The sequence below is a fragment of the Oryctolagus cuniculus genome, chromosome 7 (assembly GCF_964237555.1).
Source record: "Oryctolagus cuniculus chromosome 7, mOryCun1.1, whole genome shotgun sequence".
Taxonomy (NCBI): domain Eukaryota; kingdom Metazoa; phylum Chordata; class Mammalia; order Lagomorpha; family Leporidae; genus Oryctolagus; species Oryctolagus cuniculus.
This window is the reverse complement of record NC_091438.1, coordinates 41,833,846-41,846,938: the sequence shown is the minus strand read 5'-3', so window position 1 is coordinate 41,846,938 and position 13,093 is coordinate 41,833,846. Positions and strand designations below refer to the sequence as shown.

The 13,093-nt window shown below is 45.8% G+C and overlaps 1 protein-coding gene across 22 annotated transcripts in view; it reads right to left on the bottom strand.

Moving 5' to 3' along the window:
- Nucleotides 1-13,093, bottom strand: part of ARHGEF11 (Rho guanine nucleotide exchange factor 11) — a 121,432-nt gene that overhangs the window by 42,312 nt on the left and 66,027 nt on the right. For 15 of the 22 annotated variants that reach the window (XM_008264286.4, XM_017345773.3, XM_017345775.3 and 12 more), the window contains 7 exons: nt 12,001-12,015; nt 11,618-11,709; nt 10,589-10,687; nt 5,985-6,034; nt 5,125-5,182; nt 4,117-4,295; nt 3,210-3,281 (listed from right to left, as the gene is read on the bottom strand). In XM_008264286.4, coding sequence (XP_008262508.2) covers nt 3,210-3,281; nt 4,117-4,295; nt 5,125-5,182; nt 5,985-6,034; nt 10,589-10,687; nt 11,618-11,709; nt 12,001-12,015 — 565 coding nt within the window. The remainder of the gene's footprint in view (nt 1-3,209; nt 3,282-4,116; nt 4,296-5,124; nt 5,183-5,984; nt 6,035-10,588; nt 10,688-11,617; nt 11,710-12,000; nt 12,016-13,093) is intronic. The other 7 variants (XM_017345779.3, XM_017345774.3, XM_070077506.1 and 4 more) reach the window with 2 other exon arrangements.

The window sequence follows — 13,093 nt, the reverse complement described above, 5'->3', positions numbered from 1 at the left end:
GATCTTTTCCTCCATTTCGCTCCATCAATGGCATCACATCTACCCAGGCACCCAAACTTCAGGCCACCATTTATTCTTTCTTCTCCTTCCAGCTGACTCTTACTAGCTGTACTGATGTGACTTCTGAGATGCCTCCCATTGCTATCTTCTGCTTTCTGTTCTTACTCCTACTGTTCTTGTTAAATCTGTCATCATGTCTTATCTACCACAACTGCCTATGGTTTCCTTACATCAATCCACTTAACACACTTCTCTAAAGAAAACTGACTCGAAAATGCACTCAGATCCCTGCTCAAAATCCTCTGATCAATTCCTACTGCTTCCAGAGCAAACTCCAAGCTCACCAGGTTATTCAAGGCCCCAAAACACTTTCAATCTCCCATAGCCCCAAGCCATTTTCAAGCCTCTGGTCACAGCAGACTGAATCCAACTCATGATGCCTTCTTATTATTGCATACTTATTTATTTATTTATTTATTTTTTTGAGGCGACAGGCTCTCATGGCATTTAAAATTTTTTTACGTTGCTATTGAGGTATAGTTCCTGGAAAGTAAACTTCGCCACTTTAAAGTGTTCAATTCAGTGGTTTTCAGTAAATCCACAGAGTTATACAACCATTTGCACTATCTAAATCCAAAACACCTCCACCATTCCTACAAGAAAACTGGTACCTGTCAGCAGTCCCTCCCAATTTCCCCTTCGTCCATCCTCAGGCAATCACTAATCTATTCTCTCTATGGATTTGCCTATTCTGGACATTCCCTATTAATGCAATCATAAAGTACACCGACCTTTGTGTCTGGTTTAATTCATTTTGCCGAATGTTTCAGGGTTCTTCTGTATTATAGCATGTATCAGTACTTTATTCCAGAGCTGCTGTACTCTCTTACTTTCCCACAGCAACGGTGGGAATAGATTAGCACAGTGAAAATGTAGATGAAATATAAGAAAGCATTACTGAGACTTCTCCATATCCTGTTATTTTGGTTACAGCCATCCTAACCAGGTGTGAAGTGTATCTCACTGTCATTTTGATTAGCACCTCCCAATCACTAACAGGGTTGAGTATCTTGGCAATGTGCTCACTGGCCATCTGAATGTCTTTTTTAGAAACTATATTCAAATACTTTGCCTTTTAAAACATTGAGTTCTCTTTTTATTACTGATCTGTAAGAGTTCTTTTATATATTCTGGTTGTACATCCCTTATCAGATATATTCAGATATATGATTTGCCAACTTTTCTTCTACTCCGTGGGTTGTCTGTTTACTTTCTCAATAGTATCCTTTCAATTAAAAATAAAAGCTTGGAGCCAGCGCTGTGGCGTAGCGGGTATAGCCGCCGTCTGCAGTGTTGGCATCCTATATGGGTGTGGGTTTGAGTCCTGGCTGCTCTACTTCCAATCCAACTCTCTGCTATGGCCTAGGAAAGCAGTGGAAGATGGCCCAAGTCCTTGGGCCCATGCACCCATGTAGGAGACCTGGAAGAATCTCCTGGTTCTTGGCTTTGGATGGGCACAGGTCTGGTGGTTGCAGCCATCTGGGGAGTGAACCAGTGGATGGAAGACCTCTCTTTCTCTGCGTCTGCCTCTGCCTCTGCCTCTGTAACTCTGCCTTTCAAACAAATAAAAACAAAAAAAAATTTTTTTAAAAAAAGCTTTTAATTTTGACAAAATCCAATTTTTTTTTTATTTATTTTATTATTATTTTTTTTTACTGTTCATGCTTTTTTGGTATCAAACCTGACTGCCTAATACAAAGTAAGGAGGATTTACACCTATTTTCTTCTAAGAGTTTTACAGCCTTTAAAAAGAGTTTTAGCTCTTACATTTAAGTCTTTGATCCATTTTGAGTTAAATTTTGTTTATTGTGTGAGGTAAGGGTCCAAATTCATCTTTGCATGTAGATATCCAGTTGTCCCAGCACCACTGTTGAAAAGACTATTCTTTCTCCATTGAATTGTCTTGGCACCTTTGTTGGAAATCAATTTACCATAATGCACTGGTTAATTTCTGGACTCTGAATTCTATTCCACTGATCTACATAGGTCTAGTCTTATACCAGTCAATACTGTCATGATTATTTTATGGCATCTGTCAGTATATAAGCATCAGCACTGACAATGTAGTGTATCTTTATTCAGCCACACATTTCCATGGGATTACCAACTCCTTAAAGGAAAGGTTAATCTATCTCTCGTTGTAATGATTCCAACTCCTACTCCTAATATTATTCCCATCCATAGTACTAACACACACACAGTACCTAGTGTACAGCAAGAACTTAATGCTAGTTAAATAAGTGAATGCCTTTGACTTATGCTGTCCATTCACTAGTGTTCCCTCCTCTCTACCTACCACAGTCCCACTCTTTAAGGCACAGCTGAAATACTATTCCCTTTGCAAAGCCTTTTCCCACATTTCCCATTATTAATTAACTACTCTCTTCTTGGTTCTCTTATTGCAAGCTCACTGTTCCTTCCACTCTCCCTCCTGCTGTCACGTGAATTACCTCCACTATCTTGAACACATCTTTATGGCAGTACCATAATGTCTTGTGGGCAAGAACTATGTCATCTTTTTCATTTCTGTATACCACAGGAACTGAATGTTTTACACATAGTATGCTCTTACAGAAATGTGCTGAACTGAAATGTAGGGGTGAAGAGACAGCTATATGCCACAGCTATGACAAAAATTTGGTTATTCCACTCTGGAAAAATTATTATTTTTTTATTGTTCTTGTGTGTATCATTTTCTAGGCCTGGAAATCTCTATCTCCTCCACCAAAAGTGCTCCCACTTCTATCAGTCTGGCCAGCATCCGATTCCACCTACCATTACCACCAGTCTGGCCTTTTCCTCTTCCCTTCTTCAGAAACCCCTGAGATCAATTTCAGCTGACCCTGAATTTCCTCAGTTCTAATGTCCCCTCAATTTAGTCTATCTGTCTTGTCCTATATGTACATTTTTGTCTACATATTCATTATCTTCATCTATTATCCATGGAGCGGTTACCACACTCACTCTATTAGTTAAATTCTGTTTGAACAAATTCTACTCTCCAATGACAATTCTGAAGTGGTCCTGAAGTTTTAAATTTAAAAGCCTTACTGTAATAGGATATGGCCTATAAATCAAGTTGAACACACTGGCAGATTGCTCTGATAAAGTAAGGGCAATGATAAGTTTGTCCCCAGCAGTGACCTTACCTGTAACTCTTTTTCCTCCTGCCTCAGCATATTTCTGAGGATCTGGGTAGCATGTTTTTGAACTTCGGGATCCTAGGAATAGAAAATATGACAGTGGTGAGATTTGGGGACTAGCTCAATAGCTTAAGGCTCTTCTACTTGATGATTCTTGGGGAAGGAAAGATATGAGAAGAGCCTGGGTTGTAAGAATGTGTTGCATAACACTTGGTACCTGGCTAGAGTGCCAGTTAACATGAACTAGTATTTTAATTTCACTCTTGAACTTCCTAGAAACCGTGGCTATAATCACCTTTAGTATCAAATTGCTCTCTAAGGTTTCTCGAGATGCACTGGCTCAATCTTCTTTTCAAATGGAAAAATCCCTATTCCCTATACCTACTAGCACCTTGTCCTCTTAACTCTCACAAGTTTTCCTTCACGCTACAGTTCTCTACTTATCTTTGTCCTGTACCAACTGGGCTTCCTATTCTGCTCCTCTAAGCAGTCTTTTTTCTAGTCAAGGAAGCCTTCACCTACTTCTTGATTTTTATACCATACCTGTATTACACTGACTGGCAAATCTCTAACAGGTAGTTTCTTTCTGCTCTTGCCTGAAGGTGTGCACTCTCCCTGATGAGAAGGAGCACTCTCAGTGGACCTCCTGAGAGTCTTCCACACATTTGCATCCCAAATGCTGCAAGTCTGATACAACCCTTACACACTCACGTGGCAGGAGAGCCCCAAGACATAGGACAGCCCCTCTCAGGGAGACTGCATTTTTGTTTGCCTCTCTGATGGTCATTCATGTGTCTTTGGGCTGGTCTCTGATTACCAAAGCTTCATTCAATCTAACTGCTTTCGTTCCCAATGGGGAGCTCTTCAAAGGGACAACAGAGTTAGGGTAGGGGGAAGCCAGGAGGACCAGTACCTGCAGAGGTTTGGGTCCTGTGATGCGTTGTGGAGGTGGTAGAGGTGGAGGAGGTGGTGGTGGGGGGATCATAGGGGTGACTCGGGGAGCTCCTGCTGGGGATGGGTCTTGCTGGAGCCCAGAGACACCGACAGACGAAGGAGAAGAGCCTAGGAGCGTCAGTGCAACATAGGCGCCAGCTGGAGGAAAACAAGACAGGCTTGTTGGGTGGTACTGTTCTGGAGAGCAGACTTTCAAGCTACAGAGAGGATTTTCCTCCCTCTTCCCTTCATTAAGCTCCTGATGCTGCGGATTAAGTTCTCCTCACTTTCAATGCACCTCCTCATTCTCTCATTCCCGTCTTCCCCTGCTGCATTAACCCAAGTACCACTTCCTTCCCTTCCTTCACGGAGAGACCTCAACCCAGATTCCATCCACAAATACCAGGAACACTCCCCATGGGTTGCCTCATCAGTCCCGTTTCCTCCTGCAGCTCAGCGAATTAAATGGCCCATGTAGAGCCTCTGGCACCCTGCCTTCTGGCACACAGGAGACATTCAAATTCTATCCCATGCGCCCAAACTGCCCACATCCTTCACTTCTCTCCTTAACATTTATTGCTTCTATTTGATTACCTGTGCAGATTCAATTATTGTTTTCTTCTGGCTACAAACAATATTTTCACCCGCCAAAATATGGAACAAATGGGAAAAGTCTGTGAGGGAGAGGGGACTGAAGGGTATGAGTGAAGCGTGTCAGTAGGATATGGTGTAGCTGGGAAAGGCAATGATGGGTGTGAGTAAAAGTGAAGATATCTGATGAGAGACTAATCGTGTCTCCATCTGAAATAACAGGGAATTGTGGCTGTCCAAGCAGATTACTCCACGTCAAGATTACAGATATCATTTCGGCTGCCTCACAATCCGCAGAGGAAGACTCCTGGCTCAGTAGCTTGTTCTCTCCTTCCTCCCTCCCCTGAGCCCACCTGCTCCCCTGTTCGCTTCAGCTGTCACCTCTCTCCCAACTCACATTTGATAAGCTTCACCACTTCCAGGTGTGAGCTATTGGTCACCATGGTGCCGTTGACCTGTTGGAGGGACAAATAATAAATTCTGAGTAACGGTGAGGGAAACCTAGGGGACCCTTCAAGTTTAAAATGGCACACTTTAGGACGCCATTTTCCAAAGTTCTTTAGCCACATCTGGTAATGCTTACTCAAATTCATGTTACAAACATATTTCTGCTCACATCTTCTATGTGTTCTGTCTCCCTGGCTAACCCTTAGGTTTTCAAGGGTGAGATCTGTGTCTTTGTTTGCTGATTCACCTACGCCTTTATTCATTTTGGTGAACACTTTTCCAGCTACTTGCCTTGCACACAAGTGCGTGACCTCTGACCCAGCGTGCTTCTTTACCAGAGGGCTGCAAGTTCCTACACCTAGCATTTCCCTGCTGCTTCTAAGACTGCACTCTGCAGCAGACAAACTTGAGTGGGCAGGGCAGATCACAACTGTTTTAGAACTGGCAAGGTTCTCGGGTCAGCACTGATGGAAGACAAACATCAGCCTGAGAATCTGGGCCCTTCACTAGTCACAGTTCTGCCCTCTTAACCTTATTTCTGGCATCTAGTGAAACGCGAATAATGAAGCCTGTTTTAGAAGCTTGCCTGCTTTAGAGTCAAGGGCCTAGAGGACAGAATGCAGCAGTCTTCATCCCCACTCTCTCTCAGACTGCACAACTGTGCTCCCTTTCACAGTGCCACCCAATTCAGCAGCTGACTGAGAGTTGGTATGCAAATGGCAGTAAGCAGGAGGGACTGAGGCCAGAAGTGTCCCTGCACACCTCTGTCCTCTCCTGGGTGGAGGGGATGGTCGTGTTGGGGTCACTCACTTTAATGATCCGGTCGCCCTCTTTCACACCAGCTTTCATGGCTGCACCTCCTGGAAGGAGAAGGCCTGGTCAGCAGAGCCCAACAACCTCCCCCAGAGTCACTGAATGTACATCAAGGCCCTTGTCAGATCATCTCCTGCTATGGTTTGAAAGTGCCTGCTAAGAGTCACATGCTGGAAACTAAACCCCCAAGGCAGGTGTCTTGGGGAATGTGGCCTAAGAGGAGGTGTTAGATCACCAAGGCTCTGCCCTGAAGAATGGCTTAATTCTGGGGCCAGCACTGTGGCGTACCGGGTAAAGCCATGGCCTACAGTGCCGGGATCCCATATGGGCAAAGGCTCCAGTCCCAGTTGTTTTATATCCAATCCAGCTCTCTGCTAATGCACTTGGGAAAGCAGCGAAAGATGGCTCAAGTACTTGGGCCCCTACACACACGTGGGAGACCAGGATGAAGTTCTTGGCTCCTGGCTTCAGCCTGGCCCAGCCCTGGCTGTTGCAGACATTTGGAGAGTTAACCAGTGGATGGAAGATCCTTCTCTTTCTCTCTCTCTCTGCTTCTCCCTCTCTGTAACTCTGCCTTTCAATTTTTTTTTTTTTTTTTAAAGAATGGCTTAATGCTGATTACAAAAAGGTTTGTTGCTGCCAAGTCTGCCTTCTTGTCCTCTGTTGTCCTTCTGCCACGGGATGACGCAGCAAGAAGGCCCTTGTCAGATGACAGCACCTTGATCATGGATTCCCAGCCTCCAGGACTCTAAGAAGCAAGTCTCTGCTCTTTATAAATCACCCAGTCCGGCGTATTCTGGTATAATAGCCTCACACAGACTAAGATATTTCCTCTCTCAGAGATTTCATCTCATTTTCTGTATTACGTAACTCAAATGCTGGGTGTGCAACCTATTCTGTGCCAGTGGCACGACTTTTGAGCCAGAGTGGAGCACACAAGGTCATAGCTGCTCTTCCCTCCATCTAGCTCACATGCCAGGCTTCTGATAATCAAAGGCCAAGGCAGGAGACAGGCAGGGCCAGGCTCTGGGAAGAGTATATGTGGTTTATTTGCATTGTGTCTGGATATGTTCCAAGGTCAGATAAAAGTTATTTTTTATTATCCAGTGGGAAAATGAGTTTACTGTATTCAATATAATTATTAAAGTCATAATAATCATTAAGAGATATATGGAACAAATGATTGAAACCAGAGTTTCAAAATGGTGGTTCCTATGCCTTCAGAGGTTTATAAAGATGTTCTGGGGGTGCTGGTGCTGTGGTGCAGTGGCTTAAGCTGTGGCCTGCAGTGCCAGCATCCTATATGGGTGCCAGTTCAAGTTCTGACTACTCTACTTCCCATCCAGCTCCCAGCGAATGCATCTGGGAAAGCAGCAGATGGCCCAAGTCCCTGGGCCCCTGCCACCCACGTGGGAGACCTGGAAGAAGCTCTTGGCTCCTGGCTTTGGCCTGGCCCAGCCCTGGTCACTGCAGCCATTTGGGGAGTGAACCAGCGGATGGAAGATCTCTTTCTCTCCTTTTGTCACTTTCTAACTCTGCCTATCAAATAAACAAATAAATTTAAAGCTAACAACAAATTTTATTTTCTGTTAAAAATGGTTTAAAATGATTTGCAATTTTTTCTTTTTTTTATTTTTTTTATTTTTTTAACAGGCAGAGTGGACAGTGAGAGAGAGAGACAGAGAGAAAGGTCTTCCTTTTGCCGTTGGTTCACCCTCCCATGGCCGCCGCGGCCAGCGCGCTGCGGCTGGCGCACCGCGCTGATCCAATGGTGGGAGCCAGGAGCCAGGTGCTTTTCCTGGTCTCCCATGGGGTGCAGGGCCCAAGCACCTGGGCCATCCTCCACTGCACTCCCTGGCCACAGCAGAGAGCTGGCCTGGAAGAGGGGCAACCGGGACAGAATCCGGTGCCCCGACTGGGACTAGAACCTGGTGTGCCGGCGCCGCTAGGCGGAGGATTAGCCTAGTGAGCCGCGGCGCCGGCCCAATTTTTTCTTTTAAAACAGTTAAGAGCTTCTGATGAAAACTTAGTATGAGGTACTCAAAACAATATGCTTTCAACTTTTTCAGGCCACCACTCACCTGGAGGCTGCAGTGGTTTTGACCATAGTAAAGTTACTTAAAAAAAAATACTGATTTATTTGAAAGGCAGAGTAGGGGTTGGGGGAAGCAAGAGATGGATCTCCCAAAATGGGTGTAACAGCCAGGTCTCAGCAAGGTAAAAGCCAGGAGCTAGAAATTTCATCCTGGTCTCCCACATGGGTGGTAGGGACCCAAGCACTTGGGCCGTCATCTGCTGCTTTCCCAGGTCATTGGGAGGGAGGTGGATTGGAAATAACAGTAGTGAACTGGCACTCTGCTATAGGATGCTGGTATCACAAGTGGCAGCTTAACCTGCTGAGCCACAACATGGGCCCCCACTGTACAGCTTTAAATGACTTGTATTCCTAATTTAATTTACAACCAAGAAGCACAAGAAACACTACAGCTGAAACAAGTTAGAAAAGCGTAACAATTACATTTTGTAAATCTGACCCTAGATAATCATTAAATTTGTTAGGTTGTATTTATCTGATCAAAACAAAACTCCCACAAAGCCTATCTAGATGTTTCTAGTCTACAAGAAAAAATACACTGATAACTACATTATATTTTGGCTTTTCATTACAAAGACTCAAGACTACCCTCATCTAAAATACAGTGTTGTTTATGGAAGAGTACTTGCAAATAGCTTGGCAATTTCTTACACAGCCACCTAGAAACTAAAGCAGAGGGCTGACGTTGTGGTGTAGCAGATTAAGCTGCTACCTGCAATGCTGGCATCCCATATGGGTGTTGGTTAGAGACCTGGCTGCTCCAGTTCCGATCCAGCTCCCTGCCAATGTGCCTGGGAAAGCAGTGGAGGATGGCCCAAGTGCTTGAGCCCTGCACCCACCCATGTGGGAGACCTGGAGAAAGCTCCTGGCTCCGGCCTGACTCAGCCCCAGCCGTTGTGGCCATTTGGGGAATGAAATAGTGGATGGAAGATCTCTCTCTCCCCCACTCCCTCCCTCCCTTCTCTGTGTACTTCTGCCTTTTAAATAAATAAATAAATCTTGGGGCCGGCACTGTGGCATAGTAGCTAAAGCCGCCGCCTATGGTGCTGACATCCCTTATGGGCGCTGGTATAAGTCCTGGCTGCTCCACTTCCAATCCAGCTCTCTGCTATGGCCTGGAAAAGCAGTAGAAGATGGCCCAAGTCCTTGGGCCCCTGTACCCACATGGGAGACCTGGAAGAAGTTCCTGGCTCCTGACTGGCCCAGCTCCAGTTGTTGTGGTCATTTGGGGAGTGAACCAGCAGATGGAAGATTCTCTCTCTGCCTCTGCCTCTCTGTAACTCTGCCTTTCAAACAATAAATAACTAACTCTTAAAAAAAAAAAAAAAAAACCTGTCTTTTCAGCTTTTCAGAGCCTTACCCTAGGATTTGAAAGACAAACTCTTCCCACTGATAAAAATTAACTCTGAAACATATGAAGCAATAATTATGTATATCCTTGTATGATACATACATCTCGTTTTGGTCACAATTTTAAAATTCTTTCACTTTTCCTACAAACATCCTAGCTTTTTCTCCAAAATTATTGCAAGTATATTTTCCTTTCTCTTTTATCCCTCGTGTGAAACACCAGCCTGCCCCCTAGTTTCTCGTGTTCTCCAACAACCCAGGCTTATGATGTTCCATGCTGCTGGCCCAAGCCCATTTGCTACACTGACGTACTCCCTGTGCATTTCTATTACACTTGCTTGCACTCTATCTATCTCCCTCCTCATTGTCTTCTTCAGCCTGGGTCACTAACCATGGCCCTCCCAGGTAGCACGTGACAGAGCTGACTGTGCACAGCTCTTCCACACACAACTCGTCACTGGATGGACCTGCTTGTGAAACCTTCCCCCTCTTCACTCTCTCCCCACCAATTCCAACTTGTTGATCTGTGTTTAATTTCTATCCTTCAAGCTGTTTCCAAAGTTCTATTTCTTCTAAGGGGCTTCCCAAACTGACTGGAAGGCAAATAACAAACCACTCAAACTTACTTCAAAACACCATTGCCTCCAAAGTAATGTCTGACACATGCAATTTATCTTTTGGTAGTTTATTAGTGTTACTTGCATCTGCAAATGTGTTCTAGAACCATTCGGGCCACTGTGCCTGTCTCAACTGTAGAACTCTGCACAAAGTGGACGCCTGTGCACTAGCCAGGCACCACGAAGGTAGGCACGAAGACCTACCTTCATACCCAGCATCCCAGAATCCTACCCAGCACCTTCTAACCCAGTCTGCAAGTGCTTCCTTCCACGGCAGTCAGGCCCCTGCCCAGTGATCCGAGAGCTGTTCTGCCAGTTTTATGCTTACCAACTATGGAAGCCAGCATGTAGTGTGGTCCCCAGAAACCTGGCCTAGTGACTTTGCATTGACAAGCTTTCCCCAGATGTCTGTGGGAACCAGTCCTACAGTAGTTCTTTCATCCTGCCAAGAACTCCCCAGGAGCTCTAGGAAAGCAGTCTCCAAGTCACGCAGCACTACCACGTAAGCGCAGGGCAGGCCGGAGGCAGGCAGCACTCACCAGGCCGCACAGACTGCACCAGAACGATGCGATCCCCACTGACAGTGAAGCCGAAGCCATGCTGGTCCTTTTGGATGATGACACAGCGTTGGACAAGACCTGGCAGGAGGTGAGAAACAAAGAAGCACGTTCAGTAGGCAGAGTCACTGGACAGTCAGTGCATATAAGCCAAGACCAACCCAGGAAAGCCCCAAGTCAGCTTCTTCCTCAAGAAGCATTTCCAGACTAACCAAAGCTCCCATGCTTTTCCTGTTCAAGCACAGTACTGCAGTGACCTGACTACCTCAGTGGCTGGCAAAAACCTGCAACCTACTTTGTACTCTATACAGGAAACGACCCTTCCCTGAGATGCTGAGACGCTTGTTTCTCTTACGTATGTTTGCCCTTTTTGGTTGTTTTGGATGAGATTGGTCTAGGAAAAGGCAAGGCCAAATTTAGCTACGTTCTGAAGGCTAATACTTGCATTACAGGTAAGTTAGCCCTGAGACTGAAGCCCAAATGCGATTGAAAGCTTTAGGCCAAGTTACAGCTAACAAATGCGACAAGAAAGACAGTAACGTTTGCTGACTCTTTCTTGTAGAGCTGGATAACTCCCACAGAGTGACTAAGAGCTTGATCCTTGCCAAATCAAAAAAATGATAAACGACTAGAGAAAACCTTTTTACTCACATGAACATCCATACCCAGGTCTTTAAAAAACGTAGACTACGAGGCCCCCCCCTTCCCCCCAACACTGTGTGTGTGTGAGGCTGTGCAGCTGCATCCTGCAGTGGTTACAGCATGCATCACTCAACTGGTTTAAAGTCCTGATTCTGTGCCTGACAAACCTGTGCACTTGGCCAAGTTACTTAGCCCTCTATGCCTCAGGTTCCTCGTCTGTAAAATAAGGATCACAAAACATACTTTCTACACTTGATATAAGGATGCAGTTTATATAAAACTTGTAACATGTGCTCAACATAAAGGCTAAGCGATTTTACATTTGGGGTATCTACAGATCTGACCTCATGTGTGAATGCTCAAGGTTACCTGTTGTCTCAGAGGTGTCGGAGGGCTGGCGATGGTGGGAAGGGGACTTGCGTTCAGGTGCAGAATCTCCCAGAGAAGACAGGCTACTTAACCTGGGGAAGGAAAGCACGTCGATGAGCTGAGCAGGGAGGGAACAGCCTTGTAGTGTGAAGAGGCTCTGTCAAAAGGGGCCCTGAGTTTGATTCCCCCACCCTGTAACTTCTTAATCTGGGGCAGACTAGCCATGTCTACACTACTGGCAATACTACCTCACTGGCAGAGCAAGCATGATTAGTTTAATAGCCAGCAGGATGTGCCGGGAAATAGCCCTTCCCGGAGTCAGGCGACAAAGAAACAACAGCAAGAAGGGGATGCGCAGTATATACAGGCTTGTTGGCTCTTACCAGGTTGCAAGGGGGCTGATGGAACAGACGAGCAGCAGATAAATGAATGCAAGAAAAAGACAGGGAAAAAACAGCTAGTTAGTTTTATGTGATGAGTTGCAAAGCAAGAGGATACTGGAGGGAAGGACATGGTGGGTCAAACACATACAAGAAGCTTGCGTGCACACAGCAGAGGACTGCAGTGGCTATGGCAGAGAAAAGCGCCCCATTTTTACCTCATTGGCCCTCCAAAGCTCTACCTTTCCAAAACAGTGTTCTCCAGGAGTGTAACTGGGCATCTAGTACTAACCTGCTGGGTAACTGGCAACTTATATACTTTTCTAGAAAGAAATAACAGGGCAATGGCTCAAGTCCCTGAAAGTTCCATTTATTTTTGGGTGCCAAGGGGGAACAGGCATCTGGTCTCTTTGGGTATGGTATTCCAACTCCATATTTTTTTATTATATATATATTTTATTTGACAGGCAGAGTTAGACAGTGATAGAGAGACAGAGAGAAAGGTCTTCCTTCCGTTGGTTCACCCCCCAAATGGCCGCCACGGCTGGCACTGCAGCGATCTAAAGCCAGTAGCCAGGTGCTTCCTCCTGGTCTCCCATGCGGGTGCAGGGGCCCAAGCACTTGGGACATCCTCCACTGCCTTCCTGGGCCACAGCAGAAAGCTGGACTGGAAGAGGAACAACCGAGACTAGAACCGGTGCCCACATGGGATGCCAGCACCTGCAGGCGGAAGATAAACCAAGTGAGCCATGGCGCTGGTGCCCCAACTCCATATTCAGCCCCATTCCCACAGTCAGTTGAGGTGTCTTGCTTAGAAACTAGAGATCCTCAGGCCAGCATTGGTATGTAGTGGGTAAAGTCTCCAGCTATGCCAGTATTTCATATGGGTGCTGGTTTGAGGCCCTGTTGCTCCACTTCTGATCCAGTGCCCTGCCAACGTGCCTGGGAAAGCAGTGGAGGATGGTCCGAGTGCTTGGGTCCCAGCACTCATGTGGGAGACATGGAAAGAGCTGTGGGCTCCTGGTTTCAGCCTGGCCCAGCCCTGGCCATTGTGAGAGCAAACCAGCATATGGAAGATCTCTCTCCCTCTCTCCCC